The 26,410-nt window shown below is 37.9% G+C and overlaps 1 protein-coding gene across 7 annotated transcripts in view; it reads left to right on the top strand.

The window, feature by feature from the left end:
- Positions 1-26,410, top strand: part of GRM1 (glutamate metabotropic receptor 1) — a 434,400-nt gene that overhangs the window by 295,034 nt on the left and 112,956 nt on the right. For all 7 annotated transcript variants that reach the window (XM_040448935.1, XM_040448933.1, XM_040448932.1 and 4 more), the window contains exon 4: positions 24,882-25,117. In XM_040448935.1, coding sequence (XP_040304869.1) covers positions 24,882-25,117 — 236 coding nt within the window. The remainder of the gene's footprint in view (positions 1-24,881; positions 25,118-26,410) is intronic.

Genomic DNA, 26,410 nt, shown 5'->3' with positions numbered 1-26,410 from the left:
TCTGGTAAATCTAGCACAGTAAAACCTTGGTTTGCGAGCATAATTCGCTCTGGAAACATGCCTGTAATCCAAAGCACTCATATTATCAAAGCAAATTTCAAGAATCATTGACTCAGTTGTGATCATGTGATATTCAGCCTCACGTACTACTCAAGACATTGCTCATTTAGCAAGTTAAAATTTACTAGAAATGTTTGCTCATCTTGTGGAACACTCCCAGAATAAGTTACTCACAATCCGAGGTGTTGCTGTATCTTCTAATAAATTCATTTTAAACTTCTGATTTTATTATTTGATTAAGTCTATGATTATTGAAGTCTTGTATTTCTTCTTGAGTCAAGTTTGCTAATTAAACTCTTCTAAGAAATTGTCCATTACCTTCTCTGGGTTAAAATTTATTGGCATCATGGGGTGCCTGGGTGGCTCAGTCGGTTAAGTGTCTGACTTCTGTTCAGGTCATGATCTCACGGTGCGTGGGTTCGAGCCCCGCATCGGGCTCTGTGCTGAACGCTTGCTCAGAGCCTGAAGCCTGTTTTGGATTCTGTGTCTTCTTCTCTCTGCCCCTCCTCCACTCTCACTCTGTCTCTCAAAAGTAAATAAATGTAAAAAATGAAAAAAAAATTTATTGGCATCAAGTTTTTGATAGTATTTTCTAATTTTAATTTAATTTCTTGTGTATATTATGTTATATCCTTTATTTTATTCAAAATGTTTATGTTTGCCTTCTCTCTTTTTAACCATACAATAACCTCAGAGGACTGTTTATTTTATTGGTGTCTTCTAAGAACCAATTTTTACCTTAGTTTCTCATGTCTATTATATCTTTTCCCTTAATTTCATTAGGTTCTGTTATATTTTAGATTTATTCTCCGTTATTTTCTACTTTCTTAAATTGCATATTGAGTTCATTTATTTTCAGCTTTTCTCTTTTTCTCATATAAGTATTTCTGGCAATAAATTTCTTTCCTATAATCCCTTAAGATATTTCCCACAAATTTTAATAACAATATTTTTCTTTGCTTTCAGTTAACACTATTTAAAGTTTAATCATAACTTTTCCTTGAACCTCCATTTATTAGAACTTTAAGTTTTTAGTTGCCAAATATTTGGAGATACATTAGTTATTAAATCAAATTCTAATGTAATATATGGTACCCAGAAAATGTCAGCTATATATTTTAAAAATGTGCTGAGACTTGCCTCATTGACTAGTTCAAGGTTAAGTGTTTAAATTTCCATGCATGTGATAGAAACACATTCTCTTCTTTTGTTGAATACAAGATCCTATATGTGCTCATTACATATAGCATGTTAATTTTGTTAAAATTTTCTAAATTCCTACCAAATTTTGTCAGCTTGCTTGATTAATAATTGAGAGAAATGCATTAGACTATAGAGATCCATACAGGAAAGGTAGATTTTTATTGATTTACTTTATATTTTGATGCCAAGTTATTTGCTGCATAAATTTAGAATTATTGTATATTCCAGATATACTAACTTTATCCCTGATAGCGACTTATAACTGAAAGCAAATTGTATCTCACATTAATATAGCAACTTTTACTTTGTTTTGGTTGGTATTTACTTGTTCAATCTCCTTATGTTTTTACTTTTAATGCTCATATTTTAGGTAGATCTATTATACACAAGATATCACTGTTTATGACAGTTTTTCACGTTTTTATCCAATTGAAAATATGTCCTTTTACCTAGTGAATTTAGTTTTAATTATTGATATATTTGGGATTAGGGCCATTGCCTTATGTCATACTTACTATTTATTCTACATTTTTCAATGCTTTCTCTCCATCCTGCTTCTATTGGATTGTTTAGAAGTTGATTTTTTTCTCTCTTTTATGTACTGGTTTATTTATTTTTAACTTTAATTCCAGTAAAATTAACATACAGTGTTATGTTAGTTTAAGGTGTACAATATAGTGATTTGACAATTCTATACATTATTTAGTGCTCATCATGATAAGTATACTTTTAATCCCCTTCATCTATTTCACCCATTCCCCCCATGCACCTCCCCTCTGGTACCACCAGTTCTCTATATTTGAGTCTGTTTTTAGTTTTTCTCTTTTTTGTTTGATCACTTGATTTGTTTCTTAAATTCTACATATAAGTGAAATCGTATGGTAATTTTCTTTCTTTGACTTATTTCACTTATTTCACTTACCCTCTAGATTCATCCATGTTGTTGCAAGACTTAATTCTTTTTTATGGCTGAGAAATAGTCCTATATTCATTTTTATTTTTATTTAAAAAAAAATTTTTTTTTCAACGTTTATTTATTTTTGGGACAGAGAGAGACAGAGCATGAACGGGGGAGGGGCAGAGAGAGAGGGAGACACAGAATCGGAAGCAGGCTCCAGGCTCTGAGCCATCAGCCCAGAGCCCGACGCGGGGCTCGAACTCACAGACCGCGAGATCGTGACCTGGCTGAAGTCGGACGCTTAACCAACTGCGCCACCCAGGCGCCCCAATATTCCTATATTTATATTTACATTTAAACATATGGGTGGCTCAGTCAGTTAAGTCAACTCTTGATTTTGTATCGGGTCATGATCTCACAGTTGTGAGATCGAGCCCTGTGTCAGGCTCCGTGCTGGACATGGAGCCTGCTTAAGATTCTCTCTCTCCGTGTCTCCCTCTGCCCCCTCCCCTGCTCATGCTCACTCTGTCTCAACCACCCCCCCCCCCCCCCCCCACACCGCCCCCAAAAAAAAATGAAAACACAGAACACATCTTTATCCGTTCATCTATTGTTGAATGCTTGGGTTGCTTCCATATTTTGGCTATTGTAAATAATGCTACAATAAACATAGGGTACATATATTTTTTCCAATTAGTGTTTTCACATTCTTTGGATAAATACCGAATATTATAATTACTGGATCATATGGTAATTCTATTTTTAAGTTGTTGAGGAACCTCTGTACTGCTTTCCACAGTGGCTGCACTGGTTTACATTCCCACCAACAGTGCACAAGGGTTCCTTTGTCTCCACATCACTGTCAACACTTGTTGTTTCTTGTGTTGTTGATTTTAGCCATTCTGACAAGTGTGAGGTGATATCACATTGTAGTTTTTTTCAGTTTCCCTGATCAGTGATGTTGACCTTATTTTCATGTGTCTGTTGGCCTTTGGATGAAATGTTTGGAGAAATGTTTGTTCATGTCTTCTGCACATTAAAAAAAATGGATTATTTTTGGTGTTGAGTTGTATGAGTTCTTTATATATTTTGGATACTAACCCTTTTCAGATATGTCATTTGCAAATATCTTCTCCCATTTAGTTGGATGTCTTTTGGTGTTTATTGGTTGTTGTTGTTTGTTTTGCTGTCAGAAGCTTTTTATTTTGATGTGGTCCCAACAGTTTATTTTGCTTTTGTTTCCTTTGCCTCAGGAGACATACTGAGAAAAATATTGCTATGACCTATGTCAGAGAAATTTCTTCCTGTGCTGTCTTCTAGGACTTTTATAGTTTCAGGTGGTGTCACATTTAGGTCTTTAATTCATTTTGAATTTATTTCTGTGTATGGTATAAGAAACTGGTCCAGTTTCATTCCTTTGTGTCCAGTTTTCTTAACCCCATTTGTTGAAGAGACTGCCCTTTTCCCATTGGATATTCTTTCCTGGTTTGTGGAATATTAAATGACAATACAGGGCAGCTGGGTGGCTCAGTCAGTTAAGCGTCTGAATTCAGCTCAGGTCATGATCTCACCATTGGTGGGTTCAAGCCCCGCGTCAGGCTCTGCGCTGACAGCTCAGAACCTGGAGCCTGCTTCAGATTCTGTCTCCCTCTCTGCACCTCGCACTGTGTCTGTCTCTTGAAAATAAATAAATGTTTAAAAAAATTTTTTTTAAATGACCATATAATCATGGATTTATGTCTGGGTTCTCTATTCTGTTCTATTGATCTATGTGTCTATTTTTGTGCCAGTACCTCTCCTTCTCCTTCTTCTCCTCCTCCTCCTTCTTCTTTTCTTTTCTTTTCTTTCCTTTCCTTTTCTTTTCTTTTCTTTCTCTTCTTCTTTTTCTTCTTCTTCTTCTTCTTCTTCTTCTTCTTCTTCTTCTTCTCCCATTTTTATTCCCTTTATTTCTGCTCTAATCTTTATTATTTCCTTCTCCATGCTGGTTTCGTGTTTTGTTTGTTGTTATTTTTCTATCTCTGTTATGTGAAAGGTTAGGTTGTTTATTTGGAATTTTTCTTGCTTCTTGAGGTAGACTTAGTAGTGCTATAAGTTTCGTTATTACAACTGTTTTTGCTGCATCCCAATGATTTTGGATCATTGTGTCTTCATTTTCATTTGTCTCCATTTATTTTTTATTTCCTCTTTGATTTATTGGTTGACCTATTCATTGTTTAGTACCATGTTATTTAACTTCCATTTATTTGTGCTTTTTCCAGATGCTTTCCTGTGGTTGATTTCTAGTTTCATAGCATTGTGGTCAGAAAATGTGCCTGGTATGACTTTGATCTTCTTGAAATTTTCATGACTTGTTTTGTGGCCTAATATGTTGGAGAATGTTTCATGTCCACTTGAAAAGAATGTGTATTCTGATGTTTTAGGATGGAATGTTTTGGATATATCTTTTATACCATCTGGTCCAATTTGTCATTCATAGCCATTGTTCTCTTGTTGATTTTCTGCTTGGATGATCTATCTATTGATGTAAGTGGGATGATAAATTCCCCTACTATTGTATCACTATTGACTAGTTCCTTTATATTTGTTATTAACTGCCTTATTTATTTGGGGGCTTCCATGTTGGGTGCATAAATATTTATAACTATTATATCTTCTTGTTGGATTGTTCCCGTTATGATTATATAGTGTCCTTCTTTGTCTCTTGTTACAGTGTATACATATATACATATATACAATGGTATATATACCATTGTTTTAAACTCTATTCTATTGCTACCTTGGCTTTCTTTTCACTTCCATTTGGATGATAAATGCTTTTCCATCCCTTCACCTTCAATGTACATGTGTCTTTAGGTCTGAAATATGTCTCTAATAGGCAGCATGTAGATGGGTCTTGTTTTTTTATTCATTCCATCCCCTATGTCTTTTCATTGGAGTGTTTAATCCATTTACATTCTAAATAATTACTTATGGGTATGTATTTATTGCCATTTTGTTAGTTGTTTTGTGGTTGTTTTTATAGCTCCTTTGTGTTCCTTTCTACTCTTGCTCTTTTCTGTCATAGTTTCCTGGCTTTCTTTAGTGATATACTTGGATTTCTTTATCTTATTATTATTATTATTTTGGCATATCTATTACCAATTTTTTATTTGTGGCTACCATTAGGTTTATATATAACATCTTCTGGATATAGCAGTCTGTATTAAGTTGATGGTCGCTTAAGTTTGAACGCATCCTAAAATCATGAAATTTGTATTCCTCTCCCTCCTACATTTTAGGTATATGATGTAATACTTTATATCCTTTTATTTTGTGTATCCCCTGATTGATTTGTATAGATATACTTAAATTTACTGCTTTTGTGCTTCCTACTTCTCTTACTTCTGCTTATGGTCTTTCCTTTTCATTCGAAGAGTCCTCTTTAGCATTTCTTGTGGGGCTGGTCCAGTGGTCATGAATTCCCTTAACTTTTGTTTGTCTGGGAAACTCTTTATCTCTCCTTCTATTCTGAATGATAGCCTTACTGGGTAGAGTATTCTGTGCTGCAGATTTTTTTCCCTTTGGTGCTTTGAAAAAAAATATATATATATATATATATTATATATATATATAATATATAATATATATATATATCTCATGCCTCTTCCTTCTGGCCTGCAAAGTTCCTGCTGAAAAATCAGCTTATTTGTTTCCCTTGTATGTAACTGTTTTATTTTCTCTTGCTGATTTTAAAATTCTATCTTTAGATTCTTAAATACTGAGAACAAACTGAGGGTTCATAGGGGGTAGGGGAGAGGGGAAAGTGGGTGATAGGCATTGAGGAGGGCACTTGTTGGGATAAGCACTGTGTTTTGCATGGAAACCAATTTGACAATAAATTATATTTAAAAAAACTTAAAGGAAAGGAAAAAGAGTAGAACCACATAAAAATAAAATAAAATTCTCTCTTTATCACTATGTTTTGTCATTTTAATTACTATGTATCTTGGTGTGGATCTCCCTCAGTTGACTTTATTATGAGCTTTCTGTACCTCTTGGATCTAGATTTCTGTTTCCTTCTCTAGATTTAGGAAGTTTTCAGCTATTATTTCTTTAAATAAATTTTCTTCCCCCTTTTCTCTTCTTCTGAGATCCCTATAATGGGAATGTTATTATTCATGATGGCATTTCTGGGTTCTCTAAGTCTATTTTCACTTTTTTTTTTCTCTCTCTCTCCTGTTGAGCTTGATTGTTTTCTATTACTGTTTTCCAGTGTGCTAATACATTCTTCTGCTTTCTCTAATCTACTCTAGTCTACTGTTTATCCCCTCTAGTGTATTTTTAATTTCAGTTATTGAGTTCTTCTTTATTGGTTCTTTTTTGTTTTCTGTCTTTTTGTTGAGGGTCTCACTCAGGTCCTCCACTCTCTTCTCAAATTCAGTGAATACTTTTATGACTCTTACTTTAAATTCTCTATCATATTACTTATTTCCATTTTTTTTAGCTCTCTTGCTGTGATTTTGTCCTGTTCTTTCATTAGGACATATTCCTCTGTCTTTCTCATTTTGTCTAACTTTCTGTGTCTGTTTCTGTTAGGAAAGTCAGCTAGGTCTCCTGCACTTGAAAGTAATGGTCTTATGAAGAAGAGGTCCTATAATATCTTGCTTTGCAATGCCCCTGTTCACCAGAACCTGATGATTCAGGAGTCTCTCCTGTGTGTGTTGCATGTACCCTACTATTGTGTCTCAGCTGTGTTTGCCTTCAGTACAGTTATGCAATGGCTCTCCTTGCCTGTTGTGGGGAGTGTTTGGTCCGTGTGTTGTTAAGGGGCCAGTCTGGGGCTTCTTTGGATTTGAGTTGCACCAGACCAGGCATTTTCCAGAGCTCCTATAGCACCAAACTGCAGGCACTTTCCCTGTGTTGATCCCTGAGAAGTTTTTATTGGTAGACAGGGCCTGCAGTCAAACCAGATGTCTGTCCCCAGCCCACTGCTAGGGCTGTGGTCAGACTGGTGTGATGTTATATTCCCCTTTCTCCAAGGTAGGAATAACTTTGGAATGGTGTTGGCCCCTACTGCACCTGCTTGCACACTGGCAAGCTCATGGCACTGCTTTGGATATATTCTTGCCAAGGGCATGTTAGAGAGAAGGGGGAACACAGGGATGGGATGCATGGTGCCAGCAAAGTCTTCATAGGCCTGCTGCAGGAGGGGGCTTACAGTTACTTGGGAAAACTCTTGTCAGGGCTAGGCTGAAGGGAGTAGGTATGTGGAAAAGTTCAAGGGTGTGCTGTTAGCAAGTTATGTGGGGAGTATTTGGGTTGTGCTGCTTCCCACAGGTGTCCATGTATCTATGCTGGTCAGGGGCAGGGGGTGAAGGAAGAAAAAGGTGCTTGCCAGCTCTTTTGTTCTTGGAGGAGTGTCCCAAAGTCCCTGCTCTCCAGCAGATGCTCTGAGATTTGTAAATAAATCTTCCCGTATACCTAAGTGTTTTCAAACTGCTGTTTCTATTCTGTATCTCAGTGGATCTGTTTGTCGTACTGTCTCGTTAAGGGGAGGGACTCAGTTTCCTATTGCCTCTGGCTCTCCGTACCAGTGGTGTCTGTCCCTCTGATGGAACAGTACTGTGTCAGTTTGGCTCTCAACCATGTCTCTGCCCTTCCTACCCTCTTCGATGTGGCCTCTTCTCTGCATTTAGCTGTAAAGAGTCTGTTCTGCCTGTCTTCAGGTCATTTTCTGGGTTATTTACACTAATGTGGATGTTTTCTCAATGTATCTGTGGGGCAAGGGGAATTTAGGATCCTCCTACTCTGCCATATTCTAGAAATTGATTTTTTATAGAGAATTTAATTTTGTTACTGCCATTTTTCCAGGAGTAAGATCTTTGATCCTTTTTCTTTCAACCATTTTATATCATTATGCTTTTGGAATTTCTAATAGCGTAGATTTAGGTTTTTAAATGTAGTTTTAGAATAGTTGTGTTTTAAAAGGAAATTTTAATCCATTTCTAGATTTAATGTTAATATAGTGTGTGTGTGTGTGTATGTGTGCATGCATGCACATATTTATGAGTTTATCTTAGTAGGTTTATTTTTTGATGAGGATTTAAAGTTCCTTAGATTTTGAAAGTATCTTTAAATATTGACCTTAAATGACATTTCATTCGGGTTCTAGAGGGCTTCCATAATCTTAGGCCATTTTTTAATGATAATTTCTGTGCTTATGGCTTTTGTACCATATAGCTTATAACACATGTACAATGTGACTTTCCCCTATGTTTTCTCAACCCTCATCCTTGGACTGACTTCAGGTCTCCTCAGCCTGGTGGGCAAGACTTTTCAGTTCCACTTGATTGGATTTTGCAAACTGTCCAATCTCACAGCTTTATACTATGGTGTTAGTGTCAATCCTTCTGACCTCCATGGTTCATGAAACCATCTTTCACATCACCAGATGGGTGTTAGAACCCACTTCCAATTCTCTAGGGTTTTCTCTACACAAGCCAAGATCTTGTGGGCTGTTGTTCCATTACCTCATGCTTATTGTTCAGCTTTGACCCTTGTGTTTTTAACAGTGTTTATTTATTTATTTTGAGAAACAGAGAGCATGCAAGTGGGGGAGGGACAGAGAGAGAGGGAGAGTGAGGATCTTAAGCAAGCTGTATGCTCAGTGTGGAGGCTGATGCAGGGCTCGATCTCATGACTATAAGATTATGACCTGAGCTGATATGAAGAGTTGGACACTTAACTGACTGAGCCACCCAGGCACCCCTGTTTGGTTTTGATTCTGCTTGCCATTTCCAGCACCTGAGAACTGCTTTTTGTTCTTGATCATATTTTACTTTGTATTTCCAGGTAATTGTAGTAAGAAGAATATCTATATGAACTTAGTTGACCATGTTATGAGAATTTTTAGCAAAATAAAAAAAAATCTACCTTTAATGAAAAAAATCAGTAATAGTTTGAGCAATTACAGTGAATTAACAATGTCACATATCTATTGATCTGAAGTTGGTAAGAACACTGTTTCCCCTTCAAATGGTAGGGTCTAGAAATTAGAGATTAGGTAAATTTCAATTGGGTCTGTTAAGAGAATCCATGAATGAAGTTACTGAACCATTGGATTCACTTTGAAAAGCCGCACATTGCTGTGTTTTGACCTTTTGTTCCAGGAAGAAAAAGGAATCAGTTTAAAGAAAGAACTGCAGGCCACCCTGACAGCATGGTTGTCATCTCAGAATATGAGAAAGAAAGCAGCACTGGAAACTTAGCTCTCCACATGTGCACTGATAACTTCCCCACCACTATGGACCTCATATGTTCATTTCTTACTCCTTTTTCTCCCTCCCTTCCTCTGCTCTTTCCTTCCTTCCTTTCTTCTACAAATAGCTATGGAGGACACAAAGTTACATTATCTGTGTGGCACTGAAGAATTATTCTTGCTGTGAGAACTCTCATCTGAGAGTTTCATTTTAGTTACCCAATGACTCTGCAACTCAAGAAACTGCCCAGCCACACATGATTGCTGGTAATAACGCAGGATCTTCATAACTCATTCCTCCTTTACTTTTATCTTATAAGCCTCTTATTCATTATTAGTCATTGTACCTACCTTCTCGGCCTCCGTGTATACTCATATGCCCTTTTCTCATCTAATATTAAATCAATTACTTCTCAGCCTTTTGGCTAAGATCAAGTGCTATTAACTCAAGTGGGGTTAGATTATCTACTGTCTTCCATAAAGACAGTAGATTTTTCTTTCACAGAAAGTAGACACATGTACATAGAAAGTAGATCTTTCTATTTCACGGAAACCTGCATAGCTCTTGCTTCCAGTCCACTGTCTCTAAGCAGACCCCTCCTCTCAACCTTGGGACTGCTTTGGAACTAGAGGCCACTAAAAAATAAATGGTGATGGAAATTTTAGTGATGAGGTGGAACCTGTTGGATAGCTCAGTTTTAACACCAGTGAAGTCAAAAGCTACAGCCTCAAATTCAAACCTTACAGAATTTAAGCTCCAAATGAGTCCATTCTGACCTAGTCCTAGTGGGATCACACAGGTGATAGCTTGCTATAACACCATGCGGTTTTTGAGCCATACTGAGTTCCCTCAGAGCATGATTTTACAGTTTTTCTGAAAGGAACTTGGGATATCTTTGTAATTTGAACATGGAGGTATTTCTGGGCTCATAATTACACAGAAAATGGGGTATGCTGAGGTGCAGGTAAGGGTTGTGACTTGCTTTGAGCTCCAGTGGCCTGACAGATTTCTCCAGCTTTGCTCTCAGGATCACTCATCAGTTTGGGTGACCAAAATGAGAACACCTTCTCATTGCCCAACAAGGACTTAGAGAATTTAGAATATCTTCAGATACCTACTGAAGAGTTATCTTTTCAGAGATGCTTCCCTGACCACCCAGTGTACAATATCCCCTCTTCATTTATATCACAGGACTTTTTAAAAACACTCTACCTAACCTATATCATCATGTGATAATTTTTCATTATTTGTCACTTTAATATCTCACTCCCCCCTCACTCTATATATAACTTTATATGCCAGGTAATATTTATTGGATGCCAGACATTGTGAATTTTACCTTTTTAAATACTAAATATTTTGTATTTCTTAAAAATATTCTTGAGCTACTTATGGGAAGAGGTGACGTTACTTAGAAATAATTTTGTCCTTTTTCATCTTGCTTTTAAGCTTTGTTAGCCAAGACCAGAGAAGCAGTTAGTCCAAGACTAATTTTTCCCAAATACTGGGGCAAGTTCCTTTTTAGTACTTTAGCCATTTTTCTGTGAAACATGACTTTTTCCATTCTGGCTATTGGGAATAATTATTATTCCCAACTCTGTGTGATCTCCAGGCACTATGCAGTCAAATTTTCTTGGTTGGTTGTTTCCTCAGTCTTATATAATTTCATCACATGCATGGGCTGTCTAATATTCAACTGAATATTTTGGGAGAATTACCGCAGACTATTCTGTCTTTGCAGCTCTTCCCTCTCCAGTGTTTTGCCTTGTGGAGTCTGGCCACCTTGGTTTTTCCTGACATTCAACTCTGTCACTGAACTCAGTGAATCCACTGGACTGTGCCTGAGTCCATGCCTTCCCACCCCTCTCTCCCTTGCCTTTCTGAGTCATGATTTGGAAACCTCCAAGCAGTAGGTTCAAAATAGTTTAGGGCTCATCTCCTTTGTTGCTCACTTCATAGAGATCACTGTCTTGCATCGCTTGATGTAAAATGTCTTGAGAGCCATTATTTTATGTATTTTGTCCAGTGTTTTAGTTGTTGCCGACAGAAAAATGAATTTGGTATTTGTTACTCTGTCTAGGCTTGAAGTAGAAATCCAACCTATGAATTTAAATAAGAGCAAAGATATTTCTCATCTTATTCATTAATTTATTTTCAGGACCTAACAGTGCTTGGCACTAAGTAGGATATCAGTAAATATTTATTAAATGAAAGAATGCCAAAGATTTGAATCAGCTAATGTTGGAGGATCTAGATTAGTTCTTCAATGAATCAAATTTACTCTAAGTGAATTAATTATATGAATGTAAAATAAAAAAGTACCATACAGATATATGATAACTTTGTATACATTTTCCTGTATTATTAGAATGATTTACTAAGTCCTAGATACAATTCAACTTATCATTAAGAACAACTCAAAGCTGAGGAGCCTGAAGCATACATAAGTGTACATATGTGATTCTAATGCAAAAGCTGTAATCACGGGGCGCCTGGCTGGCTCAATCTGTTGAGCGGCCAAGTCTTGATTTTGTCTCAGGTCAGGATCTCACAGTTTGTGAGATTGAACCCCACATCTGGCTCTGCAATGACAGCACAGCACCTGCTTGGGATTCTCTCCCTCCAACTTTCTCTGCCTCTCCCCCCACCTCAAAATAAGTAAACATTTTTTAAAAAGTTATAATTATTGTCCTCAAATTCAAATAGCTACAGGTATAAACTTACATTTTCTTTTTAAAATTTTATAGTATTTGTTAGGCTGAAACTGGTCATTTTTCTGGGTGTTTTATATTTTTTGATGCTTCTCAGCATGTAATTGTCTACCTTTGTGAAAAAGTAAAGTGATCTAAATGTATTAACTATATAACTACAGCTTTCATAAATGTTAATTTAAAAATAATAGCTTTTAATTTCTATTATGGATATTTTAGAACTAAACAATAATCATTTAGATCTCTTTTAGCTCATCTAATGGGTCAGAGTTTACAACTAATCCCAAATTTCAGAGAAAATGTAACAGCTTGTTTTAGTTAGTGGTGTGCAGGTAAATGTTTAACAACTGATTCTCTTCAAAAATGAAACAAAGCAGAACAATAAAGCCTTGATTTCTAGTGTTTGCTCATTTTTATGGATTAAACTGTGTCTTCAAAAAAGATGTGTTAAATTATTAATCCACAATACCTCAAAATATGGCCTTATCTGGAAATAGAATTGTTCCAAGTGTAATAAGTTAGGATGAAGTCATACTGGAGTAGGGCAGGCCTTTAATCCAATATGACTGATGTCCTTATAAGTGGAGAAGAGACACAGAGATACAGACACACAGAGGGGGAACGCCATGTGATCACAGAGAGAGGGTTTGGAGCAATGTAGCTGCAAGCTAAGGAGTGCCATGGATGGGTGGTCACTATCAGAAGCTCAGAAGTTGCAAGGAAGGATTCTACACAGAGTCTCAGAGCATTATCCTGCTGGCACTCTTAGAGCCTCTATAACTATGAGAGAATAAATTTCAGGTGTGACTCTTCCTGTTTGTGGTACTTTGTTAGAAAATCTGATATACCCATGAAGTAAATACTCTCAGTATGGCCAGTTTCAACTTTCCGACATGAAATTACTCAATACAGAGCTGGGAAAAGATGTTAACAATGGATTCTTGCCAGCTGGTATGAACCACCTCCCACATATCACTGTTAGAGTATTCTCTATGAATTCTTAAATACAAATTGGTTCATACATTTTTATCCATTAATTCATTAATTCATTTAACAAATATATAATGAGCACCTACTAGGAGCTAACAACTCTTATAATTGCTTGGGTTACATAAGTGGACAAAATGATAAAAACCTTTCTGCTTTCTGAAATGGAGCTTCCATTTCACTAGAGGAATAAAGAAAATATATTTACATGGCATGCCAGATAGTGATAAGTTTTTTTAAAAGCAGCTTTCCAATGTCATTTTTTTAATTTTTTAAGTTTATTTTGGGGGGAGAGAGAGAGAGAGAGAGAGAGAGAGAGAGAGAGAGAAAACACGCCCACATGAGCACATGAGGGACAGAGAGAGAAAGGGAAAGAGATAATACCAAGCAGGCTACTCAGAGTCATCACAGAGCCCAACTTGGGGCTCGATCTTACAGACCATGAGATCATGACCTGAGCTGACATCAAGGATGCTTAACCAGCTGAGCCACCCAGGTACCCTGATAGCGATAAGCTTTAATGAGAACAAAGAAATAGAGAGAAGGGACACAATTTTAAATAGAGAAAGCCCTCACTGTGAATGTGATATTTGAGGGACATGAAGGAAATGAAAGAGTGAGCCACGAAAATACCCAAGTGAAGAGAATTCCAGAATTTCAGGCAGAGAGTAGACACTACAAAGATCCTAAGGCCAGGGCGTCCTTGTTCACTGAGGAACAGTAGGGTGACCAGTGTGGCTGGAGCAGAGCAAAGGTTAGAATAGTAGAGATGAGGGAGGTAATGAGGATCAGAGTGTGTAGAGCCTTTAAAGGTACTCATCAAAAGACTTTGGGTGAGAAGGAAAGGCATTGGTGGATTTTAAGCAGAAAAATGCCAGGATCTGATTTATGTTTTAATCAGAATCACTTTGGCTCTTTATTGCACTGTTTTTCTAATGGGTCTCTTGCTTCCCCTCAGTTGGTTCTTAACAATTATTTGGGAAACTTCAGTCTTTCACTTGGATGGCATAGGGACATGAAAAATAAGAGTTCAGTGGCAATAAAACAGCCAGGGATTTAAAACAGAGAGGAGAGATTTGTAATTTAAATCTGTAAAATTTTGCACTAAGGAATGAAGCCATCAGAGCCTTCCCAACGAAATGAAAAGTCTCTACTTGGTGGTCATGGCTTCATTTACCATGAGCTTCCAAATGGAGTTTTCGAAGAGTTCCTTTTTGAACTGTTGAACCAGCATAGTCTTTCCCTTAACAATTTCTTACAACTTTATCTTCTAGAACGTGCTTCTGTATTTCCTCCTCCTCCCCCTCATCCTCCCCCTCTCCCTCCTCCTCCTCCTCCTCCTTCTTCTTCTTCTACTACTTCTTCTTCCTCTTCCTCTTCTTCCTCTTCTTCTTTCCTTTTAATTTCAATCTAGTTAGGAACTTTGGTAAAATAAAATTAAGAAAATTACTAGGAAGTCAAATACAGCATAAAGACATGAAGAATACAAGCCCAAAGTTGTATTATTAGATTTAACAGACACGAAATCTCATTTCAGTAAATATAATAAAAATAAACAAAGAAAAGAATTGCCAAAACAGTATTCATTATTCATTGAAAGTGTGGGTCTAGGTGATTAGTAGAGAATATTACTATTATACTCCTAACTTTTAGATGTTCTATAATTGTAAATAAAAAGTTACAAGTGAAGTAGAGGTTTCCTATGTTGAATGCCTGTATGTACCCTTTTAACAAACACCATGCATATCAATATTTAAAATTTTAATATGATAATGACTTTATTAAATTATCTAATATGGTTTGGTTTAACTATCATACTTGCATAGGATTATGCATATGTATTCTGCTTCTTTATATAATTTTTATGACATTCCTAATAGAATAACCAGCCTCACAGAGGTGCGCTGATGGAAATGGAAGAAACACTTTGCAGCAATTTCAGTGAATTTGGGGTATTCATTTAAAATTTTCTATCCCAAGTAAAGTGAGTGATGCTCTATTTTCAAAAGTCATCTTTAATCAGTAGCTAGTTCCAATAATTTATTCCATAACTTTTTAGTTCAATTTAAATTATCTTTTGATGAAATAAAAGAATTCTGGGCCCACTAATTTCTTATATGAGGATTTTTAAAATTAGTGACAAATTTAATAAAATTACATCTGCTATGGACTGAATTGTGTTCGCTCAAAATTCATATGTTAAAGTCCTAATCTCCAATGTGACTGTGTTGGGAGATAGGGCCTTTAGTGAGATAATTAAAGTTAAATGAGGTCATGAGGGTAGGACCCTTATCCAATAGGATTAGTGTCCTTGTAAGAAAAAAAGTACCAGAGAGCTTGCTGTCTCTCTGTTTTTCTCATACCGTGTGTATTTAAGCACTGAGGAAAGGCCACATGAAGACATAGTCTGCAAGCCAGGAAAAGAGCTCTCACAAGAAACTGAGTCAGTTGGAACCTTACTTTTGGACGTCTGTTCTTCAAGACTGTGAGAAAATAAATTTCTGTTGTTTAAGCCATCTGTCTGTAGTGTTTTGTTATATCAGCCCAAGGAGACTAAGGCAATCTAATTCATGAACAATTCATGAAACATTTGCTGACAAAACTTTGCAGATGATAATACTGAGATCATCTCTACTTGTTGACAATTATTTTGAAATTAAAATTGTGGCATAGCAATCTACAAAAAAACCTTTTTCTTCAAAATTTCTGACTTTTAATTTTGCCCTTTATAAATGTCAGCTCCTATCTGTCAAAAAAAAAAAAAGATTCTTTCTTTTCAAGAAATTTAAAGATCATTAACTATATCAAAGATATCAGTCAATAGAGAAAGTCAGGCTTTCCTATTGATATGTTTACATATTGAGACAAAACTGATTTCTTATCCTGAAGAAAAACTGTTCTGTTTTTCTCGAGTTCATTCTTGATATAATTTTTCCTCTCAATACCAAGAATAGCTGTTTATGGTCAGGTTCTATATTATTACAATTGGCTGTGGGGGGGAGGTGCCAATAAGACAGAAGCCCTAAGTTAATAGCAGTTACCTATTTCCTTGAAGTATGCATCTCCATCATGAACAATTTCAATCTGCCAATGTTAAGACACAGAACATAGCATTTGGGAAAAATGCTAACAATCAGTTCTGATGGGCCAGTGAAAGCCACCTTCAGTGCATCGGTTCTCACATAACACAAAGTTTATATTATGTCACTAAGTGGTGTTTACTTCAGCTGATTTTTTTTTCACCAAGACCTTCTCAAAACAGAAACTATTGCGTCGATTTCTATTCTCTCACAAGCTACTTAGGTAACTACTCCAGGATGTTTCCCTGATGATGGCAGTTGGAGCAGAAGAACTTACTCCTGTACAAAACATAAGCCGCCAGCCACATTTTTTGACAAAGTAATTCTTCATAATGTTATCATATCTAGAGGTAGTTGTGCTTCTCAGTTTTGGAACTAAAAGAGAATTTAAATAAGAGAAGAGTTTTCTTCCTCTAAGTCTTCATCATTTTCAAGTCGCACACATACTAAAAGAACTGCCACGTAAGAATTTATCTGCACGTTTCTCAAGTTGCAATGAAAGAATGCTTTGCCAGCTTCATTTATGCAGGGCCTTGGTTTTCCATATCATTAGGCAGTTTCAGAAATCATCGAGCTATGATGCACGGAAAGTAAAATTTGAGCTACTTTCTTTACCGGAATCGGCAAACATTTCTAAGCAAATATCTTTGATGCAGTCATTCACTGATGTCTTGGCAACTGTATGTGTCTTTCAGTCTTGGCAACCCCGAATGCCACTTTATTTAAAACCCATGAAACACTAATGTTTTGTTAGAATATTGAACATAGACTTCTATCAGCTTTTTAATTTAATACTTTTTGTTTCAAAGAATTATTTGATTGTACATTTAACTTTTAATGTTTTGTGTATCAATTATTAGTAAATTTTGATGATTTCACAAATTCATCAGGTAAAGCAACTCCACAAATAACGTACTATGGCTTCAGCACCTCACCATCAATTGGGGATAAAAACCAAATTCAATATATGAGGGGACATATTTTCAGGTAAATTTCATCAGAACTCTTTTGCCCTCATTTCTCTGGAATCATTTCCGCTATCCATATTCAAATACTATTATTGCCACATTTAGCAGATTGTATATCTTTTCTCATAAAAAAAATCCAGTGAAGCCTGTGTGGCCATATAATTAGAGTTAAAGTAAATAAGGAGAATTGTATTTCCCTAATTTAGAAATTACTCTTACACGATAGATTATAAAATAAGCTTGATTAAAATGTATAGTGATTATAAAAACAAGTGCATAAAAATAAATGCTTGTTATGTTCTTGGATATTTATATAATTTTGGGTTACAGTTGGCAAAGTAACCATGAAATGCCACACACTATGACACGGTTCTACTGCATATGGCATGCATACAGCTTGAGCTACAGGCAATTGACCATACAAATTGTAAAACAAAGTGCTTACACCCTATGCAATGACAGGGGGCCACAGATCACGTTCTTAGATCTTACAACAATGTCTCACTGCTATAGATTTTTCTAAATGCTTAGTCTCAGTCTCTGTCTTACTTTCTCTTTGAGGGGTAACAGTTTATGAACTGGCACCAGTCTTTGGACCATACTGTGAATAGTGCTTCACAGTGTAGAGAAACCTTTCCCATATCTAGATAGAACTCACACATTGGATGGATTGTGAGGAGACTGATGGTAAAGAACTGTTAACATCTAGTAAGATTTTATCATGTGCTAGACTGTGCTACATATTTCACGTGGATCATATATTTTAATTCACACGCAATTCAAAGAGGCTGATACCATTTCCACCACCATTTTATAGGTGGGGAAACAGAGGCTTAGAAAGTTTCAGTAACCAATTCCTACTTCATTTTGTCTCCTGGGATTAGTTGAATGAGAGACAGAATGGGATGCTACCCTGGTAGTGGAACTTGAAGGAAGAAAAAAGACCCACTTGTCCACAGTAATTCCCCTCATGGACCCACCCTTCTTTTACACTGGCTTAAAATTGTCTTTGATAGGGGCGCCTGGGTGGCTCAGTCGGTTAAGCGTCCGACTTCAGCTCAGGTCACGATCTCGCGGTCTGTGAGTTCGAGCCCCGCGTCGGGCTCTGGGCTGATGGCTCAGAGCCTGGAGCCTGCTTCCGATTCTGTGTCTCCTTCTCTCTCTGCCCCTCCCCCCCATTCATGCTCTGTCTCTTTCTGTCTCAAAAATAAAATAAACGTTAAAAGAAATAAAAAAAAATAAAAAAAATAAATTAAAATTGTCTTTGATACATGAAAGCTTGGTTTGTAGAAGTTTTAGGAAAGGCTCCGACACGTGCATGGTTGTGTGCAATGTTTATCATCTTTGCCCTACGTTTCTGCTAGGACATAGTCACAAGTCTCCAGCTGGCAGATAATTTCAGGTTCAGGATGCCAGAGGTGAGTTGGGGGATGGGGTGAAGAGCATGTGGTAAAATAAGAATTACTTATCTGACCTTGATCTCCCATATGTGAAGTTTCCACTTGTTGAGAATTCCCTTCATTTTTCCTCTTTTGCCTTTTGCCACCATCTCATTCCCTCCTCCACTTTGGTCACTTTTCTACCAGAACACCATAGGGCTAGAAGTGAGGCTTCTGTTTGAATTCTAATTCTAGCAGGACAGGAAAACCGAAGGGGGAAGTAGCTCATCATCCTCTCTGTTTTCCAGTGGGCTGATGACCTCTAAGTGCCTGTCCTACATAATTAAATAAAGAATACCTACATTTTGCGTCAGTTTTATATTTGTGGTGAGTTGGCAGCAACTGATTTTAAAATTAACTAGCAACTAATTGGACCACTATCTCCATTCCTGGTTCATCAAATCTCCACTGTGCCTTCACATTATAATGTAATTAGCCTGTGTGTGTGCATATGTGCATAGGTGTGCGTGTGTGTATGCGTGCGCACACGCATCCATGCCCACAATGTGTTTCCACAGTTTTTGTCTGAGAATCCTAGAAACAAAGAACGTTCACAAGTAACTACACTCTAAGTAATTTTAGAATGACCTTTCTAAGACAAACCTAACCATGTCATATCCCTGCTCAAAATCTGCGTAATTTCTCACCACCTTAAAAATAAAATCCAAAACCCTTAACAAGGATGTTCAGAGGTGCCTGGGTGGCTCAGTAGGTTAAGTGTCAGACTCCTGATTTTGGCTTAGGTCATGGTCTCCCGGTTTGTGAGATCAAGCTCCCTGTCGGGCTCTGCGCTGACAGAGCAGAGCCTGCTTGGGATTCTCTCTCCCTCTCTCTCTGCCCCTCCCCCCCCCCCAAATAAATGAATAATCTTAAAAAGAAAAAGGATGTTCAGGTTCTTCAACATCTCACAGGCTTGTCTTAAGCGTTACCTTGCACACTTTAAGCAAACTGAAAGCCTTGCTGCTTGATTGCTTTGTCCCCTCTTGAACTGGTTCTTCTTCCATCTCTCTTTTTACTGTGGAGCTTCAGTGCATCCTATGAGTCTCGTCTTAGATGTTACTTCCTCTTGGGCAAAACCTCCCTTGACATGTCCCCTTTCTTTCTCTATTCTTCTGTAGCCCGTCTTCCTTTCCTTTCACTGCTGCAACTCTCTGTGGCGATTGTGTATTCAGTGGCTAGTCTTCCCTGCCCCTGTGATTGTCTGGAGAGCAGGGGCTGCACCTGTACCGCTTATCAATGTATCTGCAGCGGTAAGCAAAATGCCTAACTCACACAAGATTCTTAGTGCATAAATGTCGAATGAATAAAGCCAGTCTGAGTTCTTATTGAAAAAGCTGCCATTGCCGCCATAAAATTTCTCACAATTGACATCACATGATTTAAACTGAACTACATGACGTTTCTTCAACCTTTATAAGTATGGTTAGCATTGTATTTATGGAATTTTGTGCTTGTTTACATATGTTTCTGAAAATATTTTTATTATCCTTTCTAATTTTCTTGGTTATATGCTAGTCTCTGGAATACATGTATATTTTAAAATATTTGTTTATTTTTTTTTTAATTTTTTTCAACGTTTTTTTTTATTTATTTTTGGGACAGAGAGAGACAGAGCATGAACGGGGGAGGGGCAGAGAGAGAGGGAGACACAGAATCGGAAACAGGCTCCAGGCTCTGAGCCATCAGCCCAGAGCCTGACGCGGGGCTCGAACCCACGGACGGCGAGATCGTGACCTGGCTGAAGTCGGACGCTTAACCGACTGCGCCACCCAGGCGCCCCTAAAATGTTTTTAAATAATTTTTAAATGAATGCAATTGTATTTCTGGGTTTTTTACTATCAATTTTCTTATTAAATGATTTTAACTTGTATAACGCAAAGGTGGCACTCATACATCTCCTGCCCAGCTATGATTGCTAGAATTAGAAATGATACCTTTCTGTTGTTTCCATCAGAATTTATTCAGTGGAATAAATATTATTCTTCGGGTTGGGACTGTGGAATTTCACAGGGACTAGAACAATGATTCTGGGTAAGAGAACAGGCTTGTGAAAGAGCTGCTGTGTAAAAACATTGAGGGGGATAAGGAACAAGGATTCTTGTATTTTGTAGCTTTCTGTTAAATGTTTGCCCTGTTTGTCCACATTATGCAGTTTTATTTCCAGAGCCCAGATAGGAAAAGGAGCTCATCACCAGGAAGCAGATGGGGCAGCAGAAGCTGCTGGAGGCTGTGAATATGCCTCGGAGAGTTCAGCATGCAGCACAGTGGGAGTCACTGCAGACACCTGGGCTGAGCAGGTGCCTGCAGGTCATTTCTGGTCACAGAGTCCACACTACCACCACCACTGTCAACAACAACGACAAGAGTAAACCCCCAAACCAGGTTGAAGGAGAGCTGCTGCCTCCCTGTTTTCCAGTGTGCTTCACGGAGAATCCACCAAAACAATATCATTGTAAAAAAATCCCAACACAACTAAGCAGCAAAAATTCTTGAAAATTCTCTGTGGATACTATTTGGCAAGTAGACAAGATGATTTAAGTACATAAAAAAAAAATACACAAAAAACAGGTGCTTTACGGATGTTTTTCAGCAACTTTTTGTTAGCATTCCCTAACCTTATCTGTGATAGATTTAATATCTCCTACAAACCTCTAACAATTAACATTTCAAAAGTATTCACCAACTAATCCTAGCTGAATACTTTTTTCGGTCACATCCTGGTTCTCCATGATTTCATGATTTCTTGGATTTGACCCCAACTCTAATTTTGGAATGAGGTCATCTATAGTGAGGGGGAAGGGCTTTAGCCAAAGGCAAGGGGGATCTAAGGCTCTACCCCACTAAAACATACGACTTCAAATTGTGTATATTCATAGACAATGATTTACTCCCATGATGTGCTCCTCTGTGTTGGAGGGCAAAAGGACAGGAGGTCACACTTTCTCTGCTTTTAGCACTGACACATGATACTTGCTTTTATAAACTGGGGATGATTTTTTTTTTCAACGTTTATTTATTTTTGGGACAGAGAGAGACAGAGCATGAACGGGGGAGGGGCAGAGAGAGAGGGAGACAGAATCGGAAACAGGCTCCAGGCTCTGAGCCATCAGCCCAGAGCCCGACGCGGGGCTCGAACTCACGGACCGTGAGATCTTGACCTGGCTGAAGTCGGACGCTTAACCGACTGCGCCACCCAAGCGCCCCGGGGATGATTTTTTTTAAAAAAAAGAAATACAAATAAACAGCATAGAAGGTTCATTTCATACACTTAAAAAAATTGTGGGTTTCTTGTTCAGACTATATCTACACACACAGAAAAGTCTCACATAATATGGAATCCTGGGGAGTAACACACCTCAAGCTTAAATTTTATGTCAAAAGTAACTTTTTTCTTTATAAGTCATTTTTATTTTAAATATATAGTCATAAGCAGAATTTCTTGAAAGTCTGGTGGATTTTATTTTTACCCTTGACCCCATAGTTCAGGTCTTCAAATTGCTATACACGTAGTTATGATATAATATGAATAAATTGAAATAATTAAATTAGTTCAAAGTTTTCTAAGCAAACTGAGCATAGAGAAAAATAGATGAGTCTATCTTCTTTTTTAATATCAGTTTGACTGACCGTCATATCCAGTGATGGTGAGTAAAGCCAGACTTGTTAGAAAGACTCAGGTCATTCACCACCAGGGAGCAGAGCTCAATGGCCTTATTATGTAATAGGCTTACAACACTTTGAGGACTTCCTGCAGTCCTAAGGCTAACAGCTTCTAAACTGGGATTTATGCCCATACTTCCTGCCACACTTTCCTCTATGCTCCAGCCATACGGACTCCAAATTCTTTGAATGGCCATGCTCTTTCCTGTGTATTAGATAACCTACCAGGAACCTTCTATACCAATTCCTCTCCATCTTTTCATCTGACTAATGTCCACACATCCTTTGGGTCTCAGCTCAGACAACTTTCTTAGTCATCCTTAATCACTTTCTCCCCACCCACACTTATATACCTACGTACACACTTGACTGAGTTAAATCCCCAAACTCTTCTCCTCATAGTACTGGTTGCTTTTCCTTCCTTACCTTTATAGTGTTTGTAATTCTTGTTTAATGTTTGTTTCCCCCACAAGTCTGTAACACTAGGGGCAGAGGATAGTGTGTCTTATTCTCAATTGAATCTTGAGCATAGGAGAGCATCTAGGTAAATGCAGAAGGAAGGAAGGAAGAGAGGGAGGGAGGGAGGAAATGAGAGGTGGAGGGGAAAGGGAAAGGAAAGATCTGTTCAAAATTGTAAAGTATCTATCCTAATGGATTTAGAAAAAGCATGTAGACGTTCTCTGGTCTGGCTGGTTAGACTACACTATACTTCAAGGTCTCTTTAGCTCTGGACCATGTTAAGTCAGCCATACCTTCTACAACCCTTGGTCTATTGAAAATACAGCTCCTGTGTGGTTCACTGGGAAGATTCTGAAATAGAACTGCACCAATGAACTCAGCTTAGTGGAGGACACATTTATCCCAACTGATCTCAGGTAACAAGGGGTAAGCGATGGTCAGTCTTTTATATTTGGCCCGGATCCCTGCTCTGTGAGAAGCAAGTGATAAAACACTTTCTCTGTCAGAGACCGAACAGTAAGTTATGTTCCAGAAACTGCAGGGAGCGACTCCGTGGGTGTAAATAAATCCACCTCTTGACCAAGGGAGAAAATTAACATTCTCTTTAGTTTGACTCAGCTTTAGACAAATTTCTTCCTGACTATGGGCCCCTTGACTTCCCTTTCCTTCGAGCATTTAATTTAAAAAATGCTGTTAGGAACACCTGGGTGGCTCAGTCAGGTGAACATCGAGCTCTTGATTTCAGCTCAGGTCATGATCCCAGGGTCATGGGATGGAGCCCTGTGTCTTGGGCTCTGCACTGAGCATGGAGCCTGCTCAGGATTCTCTCTCTCTCTCTTTCTCTCTCTCTCTCTCTCCCTCCCTGCCCATGCATGTGTTCTCTCTCTCCCTCTCTAAAGAAAAAATAAAACAAATAAAAATCAGCATTATAAATTCTTTGTCTCTTGGAGGTGTACATTTTCTCCTACACTCTTGCCAGTTTTACAGCAGAGAAATTTCTTTCTCAGGTACCTGGAAGCCATCCTTTGAAATGTAATCATCAAGAGTGATAGCAGACCTCTGTTTCCCAGTTTCTGTGGAAAGGTGGAAACCTAACTTAGATAAATGACAATTATAAAACACAGATGGCTAATCACATTGACCAAGCGCCTCTCAATGTCCTCCAGCACTTGCTCACTAGCTTCTCCCAGCACTTAAATCTCCCCAACTTTTGTTTCAGCAGAGGGGAGTTCAGTGTCTTTGGCATATTGAAATATACTTGAATAAAGTCTTGTTTGCCTGTTTAACTCTATCCAGTGTAATTTTTTTTGACACCTGCTTGGGAAGGAATCAGAGCCACTCACATGAGGTTTGGCCTGGTTCACGTGCATACTTGAATTAAATTGGAGCTACATCACTCATAACCAATGTGAATGTTCTAGAAGGTGATCAAATTAAAATAAAATTTGAACCCACTGGATAAAACATCAGTTAACTTCCATTTAGTGAGCAGGAGGATTAGTTTCATTTTGGGGAGTGGGATTGTTTTCTTTGAATGCTGCTGTTTTGAAAAAACATTGAAGAGGAAGCATCTGATCACTTCTAGGCAATGTAAGTTTGAACAACGTCCAGGAGCCAAATCTGTGGTTGTCATGTTTCTGAGCTAAATCAATTTTCTGCCCTATAAATGCAGCTCATATAATGGTCTTGGTTGAAACCTTGAAAGCTTGCTGAGCTCTTATTGTGAAGGCCCTGAGTGCCTGGGTTTTATTTTATTCTGATTTGGACAGCAATTGATGGTTTTGTGCCTAAAGAGCACTGGGTTGGGAGCCAGACTGCCTGGATCCATATCCTGGCTCCACTGGGACTTCAGTTAGTTGCTGAACGTCTTCTGACTCAGTAAATGTGAATAGTAGAGAATCTGAAGACTAGTAAATGCTCAATAAATGTTAGTTCTTGCCACTGCTACTATTATTATCATCATCACTTTCACTACTGTGAAAAACAAACAAGACTTTATTATTTCAGAATTTACTACTCTCCACCAAAAAAAAAAAAAAAATCCATTGATGGGTAGCAATTCTGGCTTAAAATAGACTGTCAGCCTTGCTGAATTGCCTTACTCACGTGTAACGCTGAGCTCTATTTGTGAGACCTTTGTCTTTCTCTCTCCCTACCCCAATCCCTGAATTTTTTTAGTGATGGATGGGCAGACAGAGATGAAGTCATTGAAGGTTATGAGGTGGAAGCCAACGGGGGAATCACAATAAAGCTGCAATCTCCAGAGGTCAGGTCATTTGATGATTATTTCCTGAAGCTGAGGCTGGACACTAATACGAGGAATCCCTGGTTCCCTGAGTTCTGGCAACATCGGTTCCAGTGCCGCCTACCAGGACACATTCTGGAAAATCCCAACTTTAAAAGAATCTGCACAGGTAATACGTGTTCACAAAATACTGACTCAGAAGTTACAACTCTATCTCCATTGCAACTTGTTGAATGAGAGTAGAAGGTGTCAAGGCTGGAGTTCCAAAGACTAAATTACCATCTTAATTTATAAAATAGCTAGAATGAGGAGAGTGTGTGTATTACCCTGAGGATTCATGTTTCTATGTTCTGGAAAGGCAACTTTGGTCTCTGGTGGAACAGGTTGTAAGAAGAGATAATGTAAGTCAAGGAAAAGCAAACTGAGAATTCAGGTACCTACTATTCAAGCCAGAGGGAAGAGGTTTTATTGCAAGCATATTTAGGAAATGTTAACCACAGACATAAGTAAGCAGCACTGGTTTGACCCCTTTTTCTTCTTTATGACTCGCTTCAATATACAGGTCTGGAGAAGGTGAGATAATGACATCCAGGGCCACACCACGAACATATATGTATGTGTATGTGGACGTAGGTGGCCAGAAACTCTGCACTCTCATTTGCAAATAGGAGTGACATTTCCCAGTGGGACAGATAATTCCCATGCACTGCTCACTGAAGGCATGCCAGAAAAGGGCAGCATATTGTTTCAGGTCCTCAGGGCTTGGTGAACTCCACTGGATGTCCTTTCCTGCCCTCCCCCCTACCCGCACCCCCCCACCCCAGGAACTACTGTACTTAACATGACTAACTTACCATACTTCTTAACAGATTTCTTAACACAGTAATTTCCATGAGTGCTATCATTACTGCATAGAGACATTGATGTCCCCTGTCTTTTTTCAGTGTTGCTTAATGTGGCAAAAATAGATCACCTTTGGTATACCACAGTGCCATTCAAAGCCACTTGTCTATACTGGGTTGATACCACAGCATGATGGACAGGCATTAAAGGTGGTATTGCCAGGACTGAGATGGGAAAGACTACAGGAAAAGCGAGAAGGATCAGGAACTAGATTTTGGATGGGTTAAGTTTGAGATGGCTATTAGTGGATTGCAACTATATATGTCACTTGGTCATTGTGTTCTATTAGTAAAATTTAGATTACTACTTGGATGTCTTTACATAAGGATTTCCAGGAAAGTATCTTGTGACGTAAGCTTTCAAAACAAAAGTTAGAATTCTGCAGCCATGTACGTTTTAAAAACCATTTTGGGTTTTCAATTGTCATAGTGCATGCAAATGTCAAGGTTAAAGTTTGAACTTGGTTAATGTTCATACTAGAAAATTTAAAAATTTCACATTCATGAACTGTTCTTATATTTTGCTTTGCTCAGAGCTATTTTTAAGAGCTTCTTATGTG

The sequence above is a fragment of the Herpailurus yagouaroundi genome, unplaced genomic scaffold (assembly GCF_014898765.1).
Source record: "Herpailurus yagouaroundi ecotype Mexico unplaced genomic scaffold, PumYag 198, whole genome shotgun sequence".
Taxonomy (NCBI): Eukaryota; Metazoa; Chordata; class Mammalia; order Carnivora; family Felidae; genus Herpailurus; species Herpailurus yagouaroundi.
This window is presented reverse-complemented; position numbering and strand designations above follow the sequence as displayed.